This window comes from Diachasmimorpha longicaudata, chromosome 2, assembly GCF_034640455.1.
Source record: "Diachasmimorpha longicaudata isolate KC_UGA_2023 chromosome 2, iyDiaLong2, whole genome shotgun sequence".
In the NCBI taxonomy this organism is placed as follows: domain Eukaryota; kingdom Metazoa; phylum Arthropoda; class Insecta; order Hymenoptera; family Braconidae; genus Diachasmimorpha; species Diachasmimorpha longicaudata.
Genome location: NC_087226.1, coordinates 10,019,370 through 10,034,516, shown reverse-complemented (window position 1 = coordinate 10,034,516; position 15,147 = coordinate 10,019,370). Strand labels below are relative to the sequence as shown.

The window sequence follows — 15,147 nt, the reverse complement described above, 5'->3', positions numbered from 1 at the left end:
CTACTTCAAGTTGAGAAAAGCAGAGTCCAACTTTGGAAACTCTTACCCCCGTACATCCCTCACTGCTCCATTTATTCACAGGGGGAAGTAAATGGAATTCAAGATGAATGAAAATTGAAGCGTTCGATATTTTGAGGAATAGCTCCATTGAATTATTGATGATCTCGTTATAATTAATACTCGGTTGTATGTCATTGTCACAGGGGTGACATTGACGGGGTGAATAATTAATTGTACATTTCCCTGGGAAATCAACAATCAAGAGCAAATGAATGGTTCAATTTTTCTTGTACAAAACCTTAACATGACTCTGTGTGACTCACGCGCTCAAACGATCGTCGAATCCTATTTTTTATTTTATGCACAAGTGAAGATAAAAATTGTCGAATGAGGGCAAACATGTCAAGTGCAGGTGTGTATCACTTGACATAAATAAGGGCATTGAATGTCATATATTAACTGCGAATGAGAGTATTAAGAATTCAGTACACATTCAGGGGAAAAAATTACCGCGGCTTAAATGATAGTCATTCCCCCTTTTTGAAAGTGATCTCGTTTTTTTTTCTGTAATCGGGGCCTGGAAAGGGTAATGCTCGATTTTTTTCATTTTTCTGACAGTTCACTTCAAGGACATGAGAAGAAATTTATTTTTTTTCGAATTCCAGTCACCCATAATACTGAAGTGAAAAAAATTAAAAAATTGCATTTTGAAAATTATTTCACGTGTTATTTGCCGCCGGATAAGTAAATTGAAGTGATGGTGGGCCCTCTCATCGCCGGGGTCAGTACTAACATTAGCGTGGGTCCCCTATATTAGTCCACTCTATTTATCGGAACAGTGGATAAGTACCTTTGGACACCGTGCGGGGTGCTGTTTACCGTTTGGCGAGATACAAAATGGCCACTGCGCTACCTTGTGGCGCCTGTCCGAACTGGTTGCAAACGGATAAACAAACTAATGTATATGATTGTAAATTGTTAGTAGATCATTGTACATGTATTGATTTTATTGATAGCCCCGTAGGTAATTAATAATTATTATTTTAATTACACTGAGATTTGAAATATTCAAGTACGTGGAGAACAACAAATATCCACTGAATATAGTACGGACAGCCCCATCTGTCAGGGAAGTTCCAGGAATTTTATTAAAAATCAATGCGTGATTGTCGATAATAGTGCTTTCTACCGGTCAGTGGTACTCCACAGGAGTTAGCGTCACCTGTTTGACACGTCGCATTGCCAGTGTACAAGGAACAACTTCAATAAACAATATCCAATTCGCCGGATTTTTAACCGCGCAAAGTTTTAATTTTTAATGGGCAAATTGTTCCTATATTTGACTTAAATTTTCTCCCAAATTGATAGTGTAATTTCGGAGCAGCAGTGATAACCCGTGACAGTAGGTCACAACAGCTGTGTTTTTTCCCGTTTTTATCTCTCATATTTGACTGATTTAATAACGAGAGAGGCTGATTGTTAATTTATTCATGAATACATTACAATAACGGGGAAGTTATGAGGAACGTGTGGGGACTGTGGCACATTTGAAACGTTTTGGAGTTGATGTGAGACCAGCGAATCAACTGGTGTGGTTGACAGTGTCCTGATGACGTTTGGATACAAAAGATGACGCACTATCGAACCCATGGAATTTTCAAAATTTTTATTTTATTCGCTTTAGTCTTTTGCGTTTGTGGCGATCTCCAGGATTTCTTAGATCTCCAGGTAAAAATTCATGTTCCTAGTGAGCGAGTGAACAATCATTTTTATTGTAATCAGCGGGAGTGTAAATTTAATATGTATTTTATACATTCCGATTTTTTATTACGAGATTATGATACTTTTACTTTTTATTTTTTGCTCGATTTCACTTTGCAATTTATCTTCAACAGCTCAAGATTTTTTAGATTTATGAGTTAAGAGTCATCAATCGTTAAGAATTGATCTAAAGTAATAATTGTATCACATTTTAATTGTTCTTTCAACAATGCGCCATTGCTCTCTCCTTTCTTTTTTTCGAACTGAATAGCATGTGCACCTTGACCGGAGAAATGTCTGTCTGCCCGGGATGTACCATATACTATTTCCAAACACTTCCCTCGAAATTTCATATCTTGCTCCCTCCTAAACGAGACGTTCCGATCCCTACACCAGCGCGCATAATGAGATGTGCACTGCACGGAGAAACGTGGGAATATATTAATGTACACATGAGCCGGGGTCATCACAATTTCTCATTCCTGGAGCCCAATATACTACTAATACTTTTATTTCAGCATAGAAGACCTCATCATCCTTCCAAGAATTTCGATGAGAATGAATTCGATCAGGAAATGGAGGAGACCCAGCAGATCCCAATGGAGGATCAAGATCCCAACTACCTTGGGAATCCAAGGAGAGATGGACTACTTGGAAGTGCGCCAGGCCTACCCAAGACATCGAATATATCGTACATTTTTGATCCAAGTATGTATTTCTAAATTCTACATATGATCCACAAGAGATCATACCCCAGCATCGCCATAATGAAGAGTCGCAAAATATGAAGAATGTCGTATAAATTCGGTTCAATTAATTACGGCATTCTAATACACGGTATCATCCACTTGTCCTCATCTCCACTCACATTCCAATGAATTACAGACATAAAATGGGACAAAAACTGGACGTCAATCTCGTCCCTTGGCCAACTATCTGCTGTGGACATAGATCCCGCTGGTAACATAGCAATATTCTGCAGAAGAACGCGCGTCTGGGGACAGGATACATTTTCCACAAACGACAAATTCGATCCACGCAATGGCCCCATTTCAGAGAATGTAATACAACTCCTGAATAAGGAGGGTAAAAAAATAATCGAGTGGGGAAGTAACACGTTCTACCTTCCCCACGGTTTGACGATCGATGCCGAGGGTAACTACTGGGTGACCGATGTAGCAATGCACATGGTCATGAAGTTCACTGCATCAGAAATAGAGAAAAATATGGAAGCATTGAAGAAAGCAGAAGCCTCTGTAGCTCAACGAGAGATAACAATTGATCTCAATAATCTCTTCAGAGACTCGATAGTGAAACCATCGCTAGCACTCGGTGTACCTTTTGAACCAGGCAATGACAATCAGAGTTTTTGTAAACCAACAGCTGTCGCTGTCATGAAGAATGGTGACTTTTTTGTAAGTGATGGCTACTGCAATTCTCGCATTATAAAATTCAATCTCAAGGGAGAGAGAATCTCCCAGTTTGGGAGGGCCTGGTCAGTTGGAATCCATCCGCAGCAGCCCTCAGCCTACTCCCTGTACATACCTCATGCTCTGGCACTGGCTGAAGATCTCGGTTTTCTCTACGTTGCCGACAGGGAGAACGGCAGGATTCTCTGCTTTCACGCGCAAAACGAGAGCTTCCATAGAGAGTACAGACATCCTGCTGTCGGCAGTAAAGTTTACAGTGTTGCTTATGCCAAGGGGAGGATTTATACAGTCAATGGAAATGATTATTTACAGAGCTTTCACGTCAGGGGGTACAGCTTGGATGTCAATTCTGGGGATGTTGTGTCGCAATTTGGTCCTGGAGAGGACATGAAAGCACCTCACGATATTGCTGTTAGCCGGGATGGCAGGGAGATCTACGTGGTTGAGCTGGATAGCCATGCTATCTACAGATTTTTACAGGGTAATTATTTTTATGGACGTATCGGACCCAAATGAGTATTTTCTCATTTGAGAATGAATTCCCTAGACTGGGCCTAGCTTTTGGTAATAATCATAACGTTACAATTAATTTCTCTCCAGTCGGAGTTTCCTCCCCCCCTGGGCCATCCACTGAGAAAGCACCCATAGGACATGGGTCTAAACTGCTGACAAGTACAACAATCAGTGACGAACCAAAGAAAATGGGAGGCATGGCGATAGCTCTGGTGACGATCATCAGTTCTATGATCGTCATCGGGCTCTGCATAGCAGTGGCTGCTCTCATCGCCAGATGCCAGAAGAGAGGTAGTTTATCACGTCTGGATGAGCCCAGTATGGAATTCAGACGACTAGTCGATTGAAATCATTAATATTTCGTTTACCTCATTGGCATTCCCACAATGCCCTCATCCTTTGCTCTCTTTTAGCCAAGTATTTTGTGGGAACTAATTGTCTTCCTCCCGTGTGATCTTATTTTGTTTATTTGCTTTCGATATTTTATTATTCGAATGCATGACAATTAACTTGAAAAGTGCTGAGTTAACCAGTTCGTACTCGATGAATTTCTTAATTAAGACACTATGGTTGTGCTCAATGAATCCGTCGCTCTTAACGACAACGAAAATCAATAGCATTATATTTTTTCTAAGCTACTGTGCACTTTTCCCTCTGGTCTTAGAGGCCAATCGACGTAATTGCAATGATAATTTTAATTTTTCATTGTGTGGATTTTATGTGATCTCGATGATAATATTTTATTTTTATTTTGTATTGATTACGATGGTAATATTCAAGAGCATTTTCTTACGAACACAGAGTGCTCAATTAAAACCATAATAATTCGCTTAAGATCAGCTGTCAGCAGCTCCACGAATTTTCACGTAAGGACTTTATTAATTAAGACACTGGGTGTGCTGACGTATACATAGACTAATTGATCTGAATTGATGTCTTTCTCTGGAGAAAGTTATCAATCGTATTATACTTTTCGTGTGTTATTTAGCAATGTCCCATCAACTCTTAAAGGCAAATACACCAATTAAAATGCATTATTTATTATTTACTGTTTTTTTCCTTCATTGTGTTTTTTTATTTTCGTCCTTTGGTTTTAGATGTGATTTGTGTCAACAATTGTTCAATTTCGATGATAATGTTTGAGAATATTTTTTTATAAACACAGGGTGCTTATTATCAGTGCGTAGAAAATCCTACTGGGAGAGCGATAGAAAAGAAAACTTCAAGCTGTCAAGAGTGTTGGAATCGCGACAGGGTAAGAAAGGCTTTCGTCGGTTTGATAAACGTCCCAACCCCAAGGACTTCAGCAAATTGAACACCGAACCCGAGACATCTGAAGACGAGCGTGGGGAAGAGGGTCTCATTATTTAATTACAGATAACAACTCAAAATAATGTAATCAATCGATGATTGCATTTTCATTTCGTTCTATCGTGTCATTTCTATTCCTGTCAAATGTCTTTGCGTGAAATTTTTTATTGTATTTTATGAGAGGGCGAGTATTAGAGTATTTTCTCGTTTCGAATGATTATGACAAATTAAGAAATTCCAGACGATTTTTGGTTATTTATGGAATTAAATAGATACGCGATGAATATACTTCATTCGTATTGCAATAATCATTGAAGCCCGCAACTTGCAGGAAATTGATGATTATTTTATCCCGATGTTAATTATTAATGAAGGGAGGCGAGGGGTATGAACCTGAAACTAAGTAAAAATATCCCCCGATATTTACGTCATTAGACGAAACTTAATGGACCATCAGACAACATAAAATTTCGAACAACATATCGGAAGATTTCAAAGGTTGAATCAGTATTAGCCCTTCGCGGATGAGCAGCCCCAGTGTACCCTTAGAGGCTGAAAAAAAATCCAATTGAATGTGAGTTTTCACCGGTTTAACTGTAGCTTGACGTAGAAAAATATGCATTTCTCTAACATTTAAATTCCAATCCTGAAAGTGTATATTTTCAATAAAAAAAATCAATGTTTGTGTGAGTATAACGTTCATTACCAAACAATACTGAGACTCTCCATGGATTTTTAATTCATTTACCTTTTTCCTCGAGGTGGACGGCCGGGGGGGGGGGGACCATTGGCGAGAGGTCAGTGTGTGCAAATTGACATTATACACCGTAAAAAGGGGATAAGAGAGGACATGAATGGCCAGTACGAGGTGCTTGCCAAGATAACTAATGCGAAATGGTGTTAAGTGACTCAATGATTACCCCATTATGTATCTCTGGATAATAATAAATGCTCACAGTGGCTTAAACGTTGATTACAAAGTCATTAAGTGAATGGTTTGAGTCTACACATTAATGAATTTCAATTCGACAATTTGGGTTTATCATCAATTGAATGAATTGAAAGTTCATATCTTCGTTAATTATTTATTTTATACATTCAGTTGACCTCTATACACAACTATACAACGATGAAAATGATAATTCACTCATTTATCGATTTCCACTGGAACTCATCGAAGAACAAAAAAAATATATCAAATTATTGCTGTGAATGTTCACTGGTAAATAACGGAAAACAAATGATTCGTCAACAATTACACATATCAACACTTTAAATTAACATACTTTTAAAATGGCGTCGTCCATCCTTTACATTCCATTGAATCATTCGTGTAGTTCTCGTTACTCATGATTCGCCCGGATATTTCAATTAAATTTCAAATAAAAATTCTATTTGCTTTTAGTTATCTTTACCTTCATTTTTGTACATTAAAAATCGTATACATTTTGTGATACACCGACAACTTGCCTAAATTTAATTACGATTAAATCGATTAAATTTATGGTAAACTCTACCCAGTTAAATTCGTAACTAGAATATTCAATCTTTGCACGCGGCATTGACGAATATCCAATGAACCGCTCGATGTTTACATTATTCATTTCAATGTTCATTATTACATCATCAAAAAAAAATTATGTAATACCATAATGGAGCGTTGGCTGAGAGAAAAAAAACAGTCTATGCTCCTTAATATCACAATGTCCAAGTATACTCGCGTTTCATTATTTATTTTTTCATTCATTTTTATCATCAATTTCTTTAATACGATAACTTATCATCCCTTATTGATGCTTAATATATTTTATTATGTTGACCGTAAGATGTATACTTTATTTACAAAAATCTTTGCACATGTTTCCCAAATGCGCAACAATCAACTGTCTTCAAGTATTTTTTTTCTGCTTTATTCCTAGAATTGTTATATTATGTGCACCAAGAGAAATATTCAATAAAAAATGCGTATCTGTTGCGTAATTTCAGAGTGAAATGTATTTGCAGGAAATTTTGCGAAACTGTCACGCCATTTTGGCTCAGAGTTTGTTATTTGAATAGCCTGCCAAAAATTACGTGAATTAATTAAATTATTAGATCTTTATATGGGAAAAAAATTCTTTACACGTAATTGGTGAGGCAATCGTGAGTTCCGTAATTTTTACTGAACATTTCCCGCCGCGTGTTTCCTGTAATGCCGAGGCTCAAGGAAATTCCGAGAATTCAAATTATGAGAGGAAAATAATTTTTTCTCCTTTACTATTAATTATCAATGGAAAGTGAATTATTTACTGAGAAATCAATTAGACAGGAAGGCATTATTTGAATTTCCTGGAGCAACATCATACGACATTACGTTCCCGTTATCATGTCGCTTGTAATTCTCGTCATTCATGAATACCAAAGCCATTGGCCACGTTGGCTGTCCCAAATGAAGAAAATGTTGAAGCGAGTAGGGTAAAATGGACTGTTGAATTTTCTTTCACTTCAAGTGCATTTCTGTAGCCTTTAAAAGGAGATTTAATTATCGAGAACTGAATCTATAGCTCCGAAAATCTTTATTGATTGATGAACATCCGTTTTACCTCAGTCCAGCCTGCACTGAGAGGGTAACTAATAAGTCTTGTTTGAATAAATAAATTCCCTGCAAAGATTGTGGGAAACTAATCCTTGGATTTAAATTTAAATGTTTCCAACATGAATAATCGTTCTGCTATGAGAACCGGCGGAATTTTTAATGTATCATTCATACGATACTCAATTCATAATTTCTGATCAACTGAAAAAAAAATTAAAATTTATTGAGACACAAGAACCAATAAATACCCCAAAATCGTTTATCTCAGCAAATAGTCGTCACTAGAAATATTGGTCACCTCCCAGTGCCTAGACACAGGATCTCCAGGGAGATCCGATAGTCATAAAAAATCATCGCCCTAAAGTAATCCGAACGACCCTCGAATTCAATATTCATTGCTGCAATTGCAACAATGCAAAATCGTCGCAGAATCGGCCTCGACTGTTATTTATTTACACAACTCCCACACATTAAAACTAATTTAAATTTCTCGTTCTTTATCGTATACATGTTTCAATTCTCACTTAATCGCCCTCGGCTTAGCTCAGCAACAAACGACAGCCCGAGATAAATAAAATTATGAAATAAAACTAAAACTCTCCTCGTATACCAATGATTTCCGGTTTAATCTCTCCCCCAGGAATTTTTACCCATTCAATTCAATATTTATTTAGACGTTGTGATGATTCAGCCTCAGTAAACGGAACTGTATTCGAGATCGTGGGATGAGTACTGGGGCGGTCCTGGGGGCGGTGGTGGTTGTGGACTGTACTGCTGGGATGCGTCGGATGCCCGACGCCTCAGCGCCGCAATACTGTGAGCACCTCTCCAATCTGATGCCTCACCGGCGCTACCGTCTGCACTACCCACACAGGATACACCACCACCACTGCCGGATGCAGCACCCGGTGAGCCCTGTCCGCAGTTCATACCGCCACCCAGGCCACCACCACCTTGTCCACCACCAGTACCCACTGTCAAGGCACCCGGTGGTGAGCCACGGGACGCCGATACGTGAACACCACCTGAAAGAAAACCATTGGAATGATTTTGTCTCTTGAAATTCTATCCCCTGCAAATCTTCACAACAATCATTGAAAGACCTCTGGCAGATCTTGGTGATCCAGGAATACTCTTTCCAAGTTTTTTCAAAACCAATATTTTTTTTTCAAAAGATGTCCATACGAGCCGTGAACACTCAGAGCAAACTCTCTCCCCCAATTTGGTCATCGAAATTCCAAAAAAGACCTCTAAAATTCTTAAACCCGTTGACCCTCAGCCAGAAAATGAAAACAAATCAATGGACAACATTAAATCGGCCATTTTCGTTGGTGTTAATTAACGCTTCATAGGAGTTACGTTTTCGGTAGCTGTTTCCATAGTTTAAACACACATACACAACCGCCCTCGCATAATAATCGTTCTATGAGTCGTTCGGCGTCTCACGCCTCCAATGTGCTAATTATCATTGAAAACTGAAGTTGAAGAGAAAAAAAAAAGTAGAGCCGAACTCTCCCGGTGTTTGCGGGACTTGTTATCCGTCGGGAGACGTGTCTTGATCGTTGTAGGCTTCCACTACCGTGCAGAATCCCATCGATACATTTGCACGAGTGAAAAAGAAAGATAAAAAGAGAAAACAGTAGCAACGACAGCCACCAATAATTGCAGTCGTAAAAGACGATCCATTTTTAAGTAACGAGAGATACTGCCTCACGGTGATAATCTACACTAATTGGACGGTCCATGCAATGAAATGCTGCATTATATGTCCGAGGGTGTGAGTGCCCTCGCGAGGAAATACGAAATTGTTGTTCATCGGAAAAAAACTGTCGCCGGGATGGACAAAAAACCGAGAATTGTCAGAATTTCTGGCAAAAGAATGTCAGTGTCCCTCGGACTTGTGTGAGCGCCCAAATATTTGAGGCTCATGTACTCCGAACCGAACACCAGGACCCTCCCTTCACCTCCCCCCTCCCTTTTTTGGAAGATAATGTTCAATATTGTGCTTGGCGGGTGGAATTTTGTGTGAAGCAAGACAAGTTGCATCGGGATGTTATGGTAAACATAACAGCGAAAGATCTCACACCTAGGTGCGACCACCTTGAGGTCTCGCTGTGCAAACAGTCGACTTGGATGGACTTTATGTTTCTGGCTCAAATTCTTTACGTGCGAGATCTTCTTGAATTCATTATCGCGAGGTTTTAGGATTTACGGATTTGATGAACTTTCGGAATTTTTCAACGGCTGTTTAAAAATTTGTGTAAGTTCAGTATTTATGCAATAAAAATATTCCACTACGGTGATTAGGGTGAAGTGGCGATTTGACGTAACCCGGGTCGCTTCAATATCAATATCAGTGATTGTCTTTTATCAAAACACTAGCCCGATGCATTGAATTTTCTATTTTCCGCAAAAGAGTGGAGTCTGACCAAAGCGAGGACGTAACTACTGTCACCTACGTGTCCGCGCCAAAATTCTCATGGCCTACGAACTCAATACGAAGGTACAAATAATTTTGATAATAACAATAGGGAAAATCAATAGGAAAAAAATATGAAGTCCCGAGCTTTATAATAATTATTCCTAGTTGAAAAATGTTCATTTCTGATGACGTGATAAATCGGGAACTTTATGGGAAATTTCACTTCTTCAATTTGAAAAAAACTCACCCAATGAATTAAGACCATAACTAGCTTGATAAACAGTCTGCGAAGGACTACTGATTGGAAGTCCTGAATTCCCCAAGCCAAGACTCGAGCCAAGACCCCCGGTGCCCTGCTGGCTGAGCTGTCCGAGGCTCTGGCCGAAGCCAGCCATGCCCATTCCACCCTGGCCCAACTGTCCAAGCCCTGAAAACAACCAGTAATCTCAATCATCCCGACAACCCCATTATCTCCCAGTAGTTATCGTAATATGTGATCAGACAACAACCTGGGCCCATGCCCCAGCGGTCAGTAGGCGCGTGGAACATTCCAGCAGCTGCACCACACAGGTCTGAACCCATTGCTCCAAAGGGTGGCAATCCATGAGAAGGTAATAATGCTCCTGGAGTTCTGAAGACATTCGTCGTCTTCTTACGTTTCTTCCATTTGGCTCGACGATTTTGAAACCAGACCTGCAATAGGGAACGAAATAGCTGATATTTGTTTAATATAATTCATTTATTCTGGAGGCAGCAAAATACAAGTCAATAATATTTTTAATTTGTCATTAAATATAAAATTAAAAATGAAATTGAGCGGTAAGAAATCTGTCCTGTAAAACAAATCCAAATAAAGTTTTTCCGTTGATTCATAATCAGCATTTTATGGACACCATTGAAGAAATCCAATCGGCACATCCCCAAATGAATAATCACCCCAACGACGCGATAATAACCACCGGTAAAAATACTTCTTTGTTAGAACAAATTGACGAGACAGCGAGGGGAAAAGTCGAGATTCAAAGGAAAATCCGACCTAATATGGTGTTTGTGTGTGTTGGCTATCGGTATATAATGTTCCCCGGGTACATAAGGTATCAGGCAGAACGATAAGGTGTCCCTCGGCGTTACTACAATATCTTGGACCCCAGCACATACACGAGCGAGAAAGAGAGGGCAAGAGGGAGGAGAGCCCACCGGTAGCTATTAGCCGACGTTATGAGCTGTTGATTCTGGCCACGTAGTGGGTCCCACCCCGTCCTAAGCTTGCGGGGGTGCCCAGAGACTTGATTTATTGATATCGCATGCAAAGCCCCCCTCCGCTACACCCTGTCTCGCTTCGTCTAATGTGTCCATCTCTTTCTTGCCCCTCAAACATTATAACCACTGGGCGAATGTGCTCGCCCTGGTGTTGTATACATCCCTGTGTGCACTACCTTCAACCAACAGCGATGATATTTCCCCGTGTACTCGTGCTTTTGCACCATAAATTAGTGCTTTGGCATTAGCACGCAAACGTACACCGGGTGCTTGTAGTGAGCGGGAGATACTGGCGAAAGTGTATGCCGGCGGCTTTCTGCACAAATGCGCATGGATTATTTCAGTCTAATTGGATTTATTGGATTTCGGGGGAGGGGGGGAAAGGATTTTCAGTGGTCTAGTTCCGGGGATTGAGCTTTTTTTTTTTGAGTTAGTAGAAATGTACGCGCAATGCGTGCATCTGGTTTTTCGTGAACGAAAAAGAAAATTCTTTGATAATTACGGGTCTGTTTTGCAATCTGCCAATCAAAACAGTAATCAGTCAAAATTAGCGAACAGTTATGCATTTTTTTAATGAACGTTTCATACTTTTTCCTGAATGTTCACTGAAAAAGTTCATAACTGTTCCGTTAATTTACCGAATATGTAATTTTATAGTATCGACAGGTAATTAAAGAATTAAAGAATTTTTGTCTCTGTGTGGGGTACTATAATGTGATTTTTTATCTCGATGTGGTTTTATTGGCGAAAAGTAATGTCATAATTATTATTGTCATCGGTAGTGTTAATGTAGTATGATAAAGTATGATATATGATATTGAAAACAAATTTGTTCAGAAGGATTGTTCACCATTTTATCTTAAAGTTCTAGGACGTCGAAAGAGACTTCACTCCAGCTCTCCCCACCGAGTCTGGCAGATCCGGCGGGTTAGTGGGTGCGGTCTCGACGATTTCACGCCAGAGAAAAAAGCTAAAAGCCCGTGGATAATTCAACAATGTGCCAGGAACGTGTTCCCTGGCCCCATCAGTACGGAGAATGAAGAATCAGAGGGTGTGTATAGCAAAGTCACTCCGACGTTTATGATGTGGTTGAGATTCATATCTATTTTTTTAGGGGAGAACAATGAAGTTAAAGGGCCTTGGTGAATGACTAAGAGAGCAGCCTGCACACCGTGGGGGCCAATATCGCCTTCGAAAATTGGTCAATCATCGGTGTTACACCTCTTTAGTGGCTGCAGATGGTGAAGTTCACGCACCTGGATTAAATCACCGCTGGGGGTGATCTCCCTGCCATTTAATCAGAGTAATAATGATGATGAAAAGTATTCAGTTAATTTTGTTAAATCTTGTAGATAAAATTGATAGTTGTAATAGTATATTTTGTCAGATATGAGTGCAGGGAAATTTGGTCGAAATTGTGGGGAACAACGGGATTTGGCAGTGATGGGAAAAGTGAGGGGAAAGTATGAACCCCATTCTCTTCTTATTGGAAATAAAAACTCAGAGATTTCCGGGAATTCTCGGAAAATTGGAGGTCACAAAAAATTCCTAAAGTTCCTTATTCGTCGTCCAACTTCACGAATATCGTTTTTATTCTATATTCAACAATTATTAACTTTTGACTGACATTTCCATGTTTTCAATCCTTTTGGAAATTACTAATTACTTTGTTTGTTGAAAAAAAATGAAAAACCCTTCCTTTTAATGAACTTTTCCAGAATTTATTCAAGTCAATATCGACTATTTCAATAACCGCAAAATTTCGCCTCACTTACTACCAGTTTTCACCTCGACGCCGTGTTTTCGAGAAAACGATCACTCAATGGCAGTGTAAAATCTACTCGTATATATCTCCAGGGTCTCAGTGATCCCAGCGCTTGCCTTGATGGCAAGCTCAATTTATATCAGTACCCAGTGAACTCCCGTTACGAAGCCTTTCATAGGCACCACATATAACTATCGAACTATTCTCTATCTCTCGTTCTCCACCGTCTTCAACGATTCTCTCATTTTCCCCAAGCGTTTTCTCAATCTTCAGGGTCTTGGCTTTTACTCCTTTTTATTTCCATGGTGGCTTCTCATGGGCCACTGCAAGCTCGAAGTAAACCACTCGGTTCTGCCCGGGGAGAATGAGAAAATCTCGGAGGCTTCAAACTTTATTTCATTATGAGGGTGACTTTGATGATGATGGCTACGTGAAATTATTGGGAAAGGGGTGCAGGCTTCTCGGGTATTGTTTGAATGATGGAAAATTTCATCAACTTCGAGAAATTAATTCATGAAAAATTTCCGAATTTTTTATTTACCCGTTATTCAACAACGACGATGCAAATCTTAATTTCTTTCTCTTAATTTCCCCCAAAACGTTAATTCGAACGCAACCAATACAATTCAAGCCCAACATATCAGAGGCAAATCTAAAAATTGAGTTGAGCTAAAAAGTTTGAATAAATGAAATCCGTTCGACAGAGACGGAGCACCAAAATGAAGACACAACAAAGTACCCTGAAACTAGTCCACATTCTCGTCTTGACTCGAGGAGAGGGGACTCCGGGATACATTTAATGAGAATAAATATTGTATAAACTCGGGTGGCCTGATCGATGATGGTAGGAGAACCCTGTCCGAGGGGTTGCGAAGACGCATTACCCTGCCCTGTACTTTGGACCACCTACTGGGCTTCTTCTATCTCTTCACACACGTTTATAATGTTTGATTATGTGGGATGGTAACAGTCTTCGGAGGGGACCATTAGCACCTCCAACCAACCTCAATAATCGATCCGGAGAGTGGGGGACAGTGGAATAATAAATTATTAACGTTCACTCAAATAACATTTCGTTGATTTTTTTTTAACGTTTGGGGATAAATCCGAATTTTAACAGTGGAATTAAAGATGAATCGATAGAAGAGGATTGGAACATAGTAATAGTTTGTATAAGGGATGATGGGGCAAAACGGGAGGGACCAAAAATATGGATATGAAGGGAAAATCCATTTTCCCTGTTTCTCACATGCCATAAAGAATGAATACGTCTGATATTCGTAAATAAAATTTATATAAGTAAAATAGTAAAATAATAATAATGAATATTAACGGTTACGATGTCGCATCGTGGGATAATGCATATTTTTTAATAAAATAAAATTCTAGAGCCGTAACACTCGTATAAACTTGTGTTTTGCGTCATTTCCTTCCATTCATGACAGCTCAATGGAATATCTCACCATGTATCAAGAATATGTGTTTTTAAAAATAATCTCTCAAGGAATGCGAAATGAAGTATCTCATGAAAGAGCGGGAAACAGGGCCATTCTCGGAATAAACTGCATGGTAAAAAAAAGCTGGAGAAAATGTGAGATCGTGAAAAAGGTGGACCATAAAAACCCAGGGAAAGCACATGGGCCTGGGCTACAGAGGCCGATCGTAAACTTGATCCATTTATATTTTATTATTATTTCATGGATACCTGGGCAATATCGTTGGCCGTATATGGTACCTACTCGGGAAAGCGTCACGTCGTCAAATTAACTAAAACTGCAATGGTGACTTTATCTCGTGGCTGAAAGAGGACGTAAAAATTTTCAAAAATATTGTACAAATAATTTTTTTGGCCCCTTCATCAGTTCTGGTTGCATGAAAATCATCGATTTCCATTTTCAAACTGTTTTATTTCCCAAAATGACACGATAAATCGCCAATGAACCCACCCTGGTATAAAGCTTCATTACAAAATATTTTTCCGAATGAAAAGTCAGGTTATTCAATTTTTTACAATGATATAAAATATACGAGATCATAAACTTGATAAATACTGAAGGGATATCTTTAAAAATTATTTACTCGAACGACTTTATTGATAAATCAATAAAAT

The 15,147-nt window shown here is 39.2% G+C and overlaps 2 protein-coding genes across 9 annotated transcripts in view; one reads left to right on the top strand and one right to left on the bottom strand.

Moving 5' to 3' along the window:
* LOC135173056 (peptidyl-alpha-hydroxyglycine alpha-amidating lyase 1-like) overlaps positions 1-5,739 on the top strand; it is a 122,137-nt gene extending 116,398 nt beyond the window's left edge. Inside the window, exons 1-5 of one of the 2 annotated variants that reach the window (XM_064139648.1) lie at positions 1,189-1,728; positions 2,280-2,469; positions 2,647-3,672; positions 3,792-3,995; positions 4,870-5,738. In XM_064139648.1, the coding sequence (XP_063995718.1) occupies positions 1,630-1,728; positions 2,280-2,469; positions 2,647-3,672; positions 3,792-3,995; positions 4,870-5,075 (1,725 nt within the window). In that variant the 5' untranslated portion in view covers positions 1,189-1,629 and the 3' untranslated portion in view covers positions 5,076-5,738. Of the gene's footprint in view, positions 1-1,188; positions 1,729-2,279; positions 2,470-2,646; positions 3,673-3,791; positions 3,996-4,869 lie in introns of those variants that run through there. The other variant, XM_064139649.1, reaches the window with a different exon arrangement.
* Positions 5,740-6,069: 330 nt separating this feature from the next.
* LOC135173075 (homeobox protein orthopedia-like) overlaps positions 6,070-15,147 on the bottom strand; it is a 115,321-nt gene continuing 106,243 nt past the window's right edge. For all 7 annotated transcript variants that reach the window (XM_064139684.1, XM_064139686.1, XM_064139685.1 and 4 more), the window contains 3 exons: positions 10,522-10,705; positions 10,260-10,439; positions 6,070-8,615 (listed from right to left, as the gene is read on the bottom strand). In XM_064139684.1, coding sequence (XP_063995754.1) covers positions 8,284-8,615; positions 10,260-10,439; positions 10,522-10,705 — 696 coding nt within the window. In that variant the 3' untranslated portion in view covers positions 6,070-8,283. The remainder of the gene's footprint in view (positions 8,616-10,259; positions 10,440-10,521; positions 10,706-15,147) is intronic.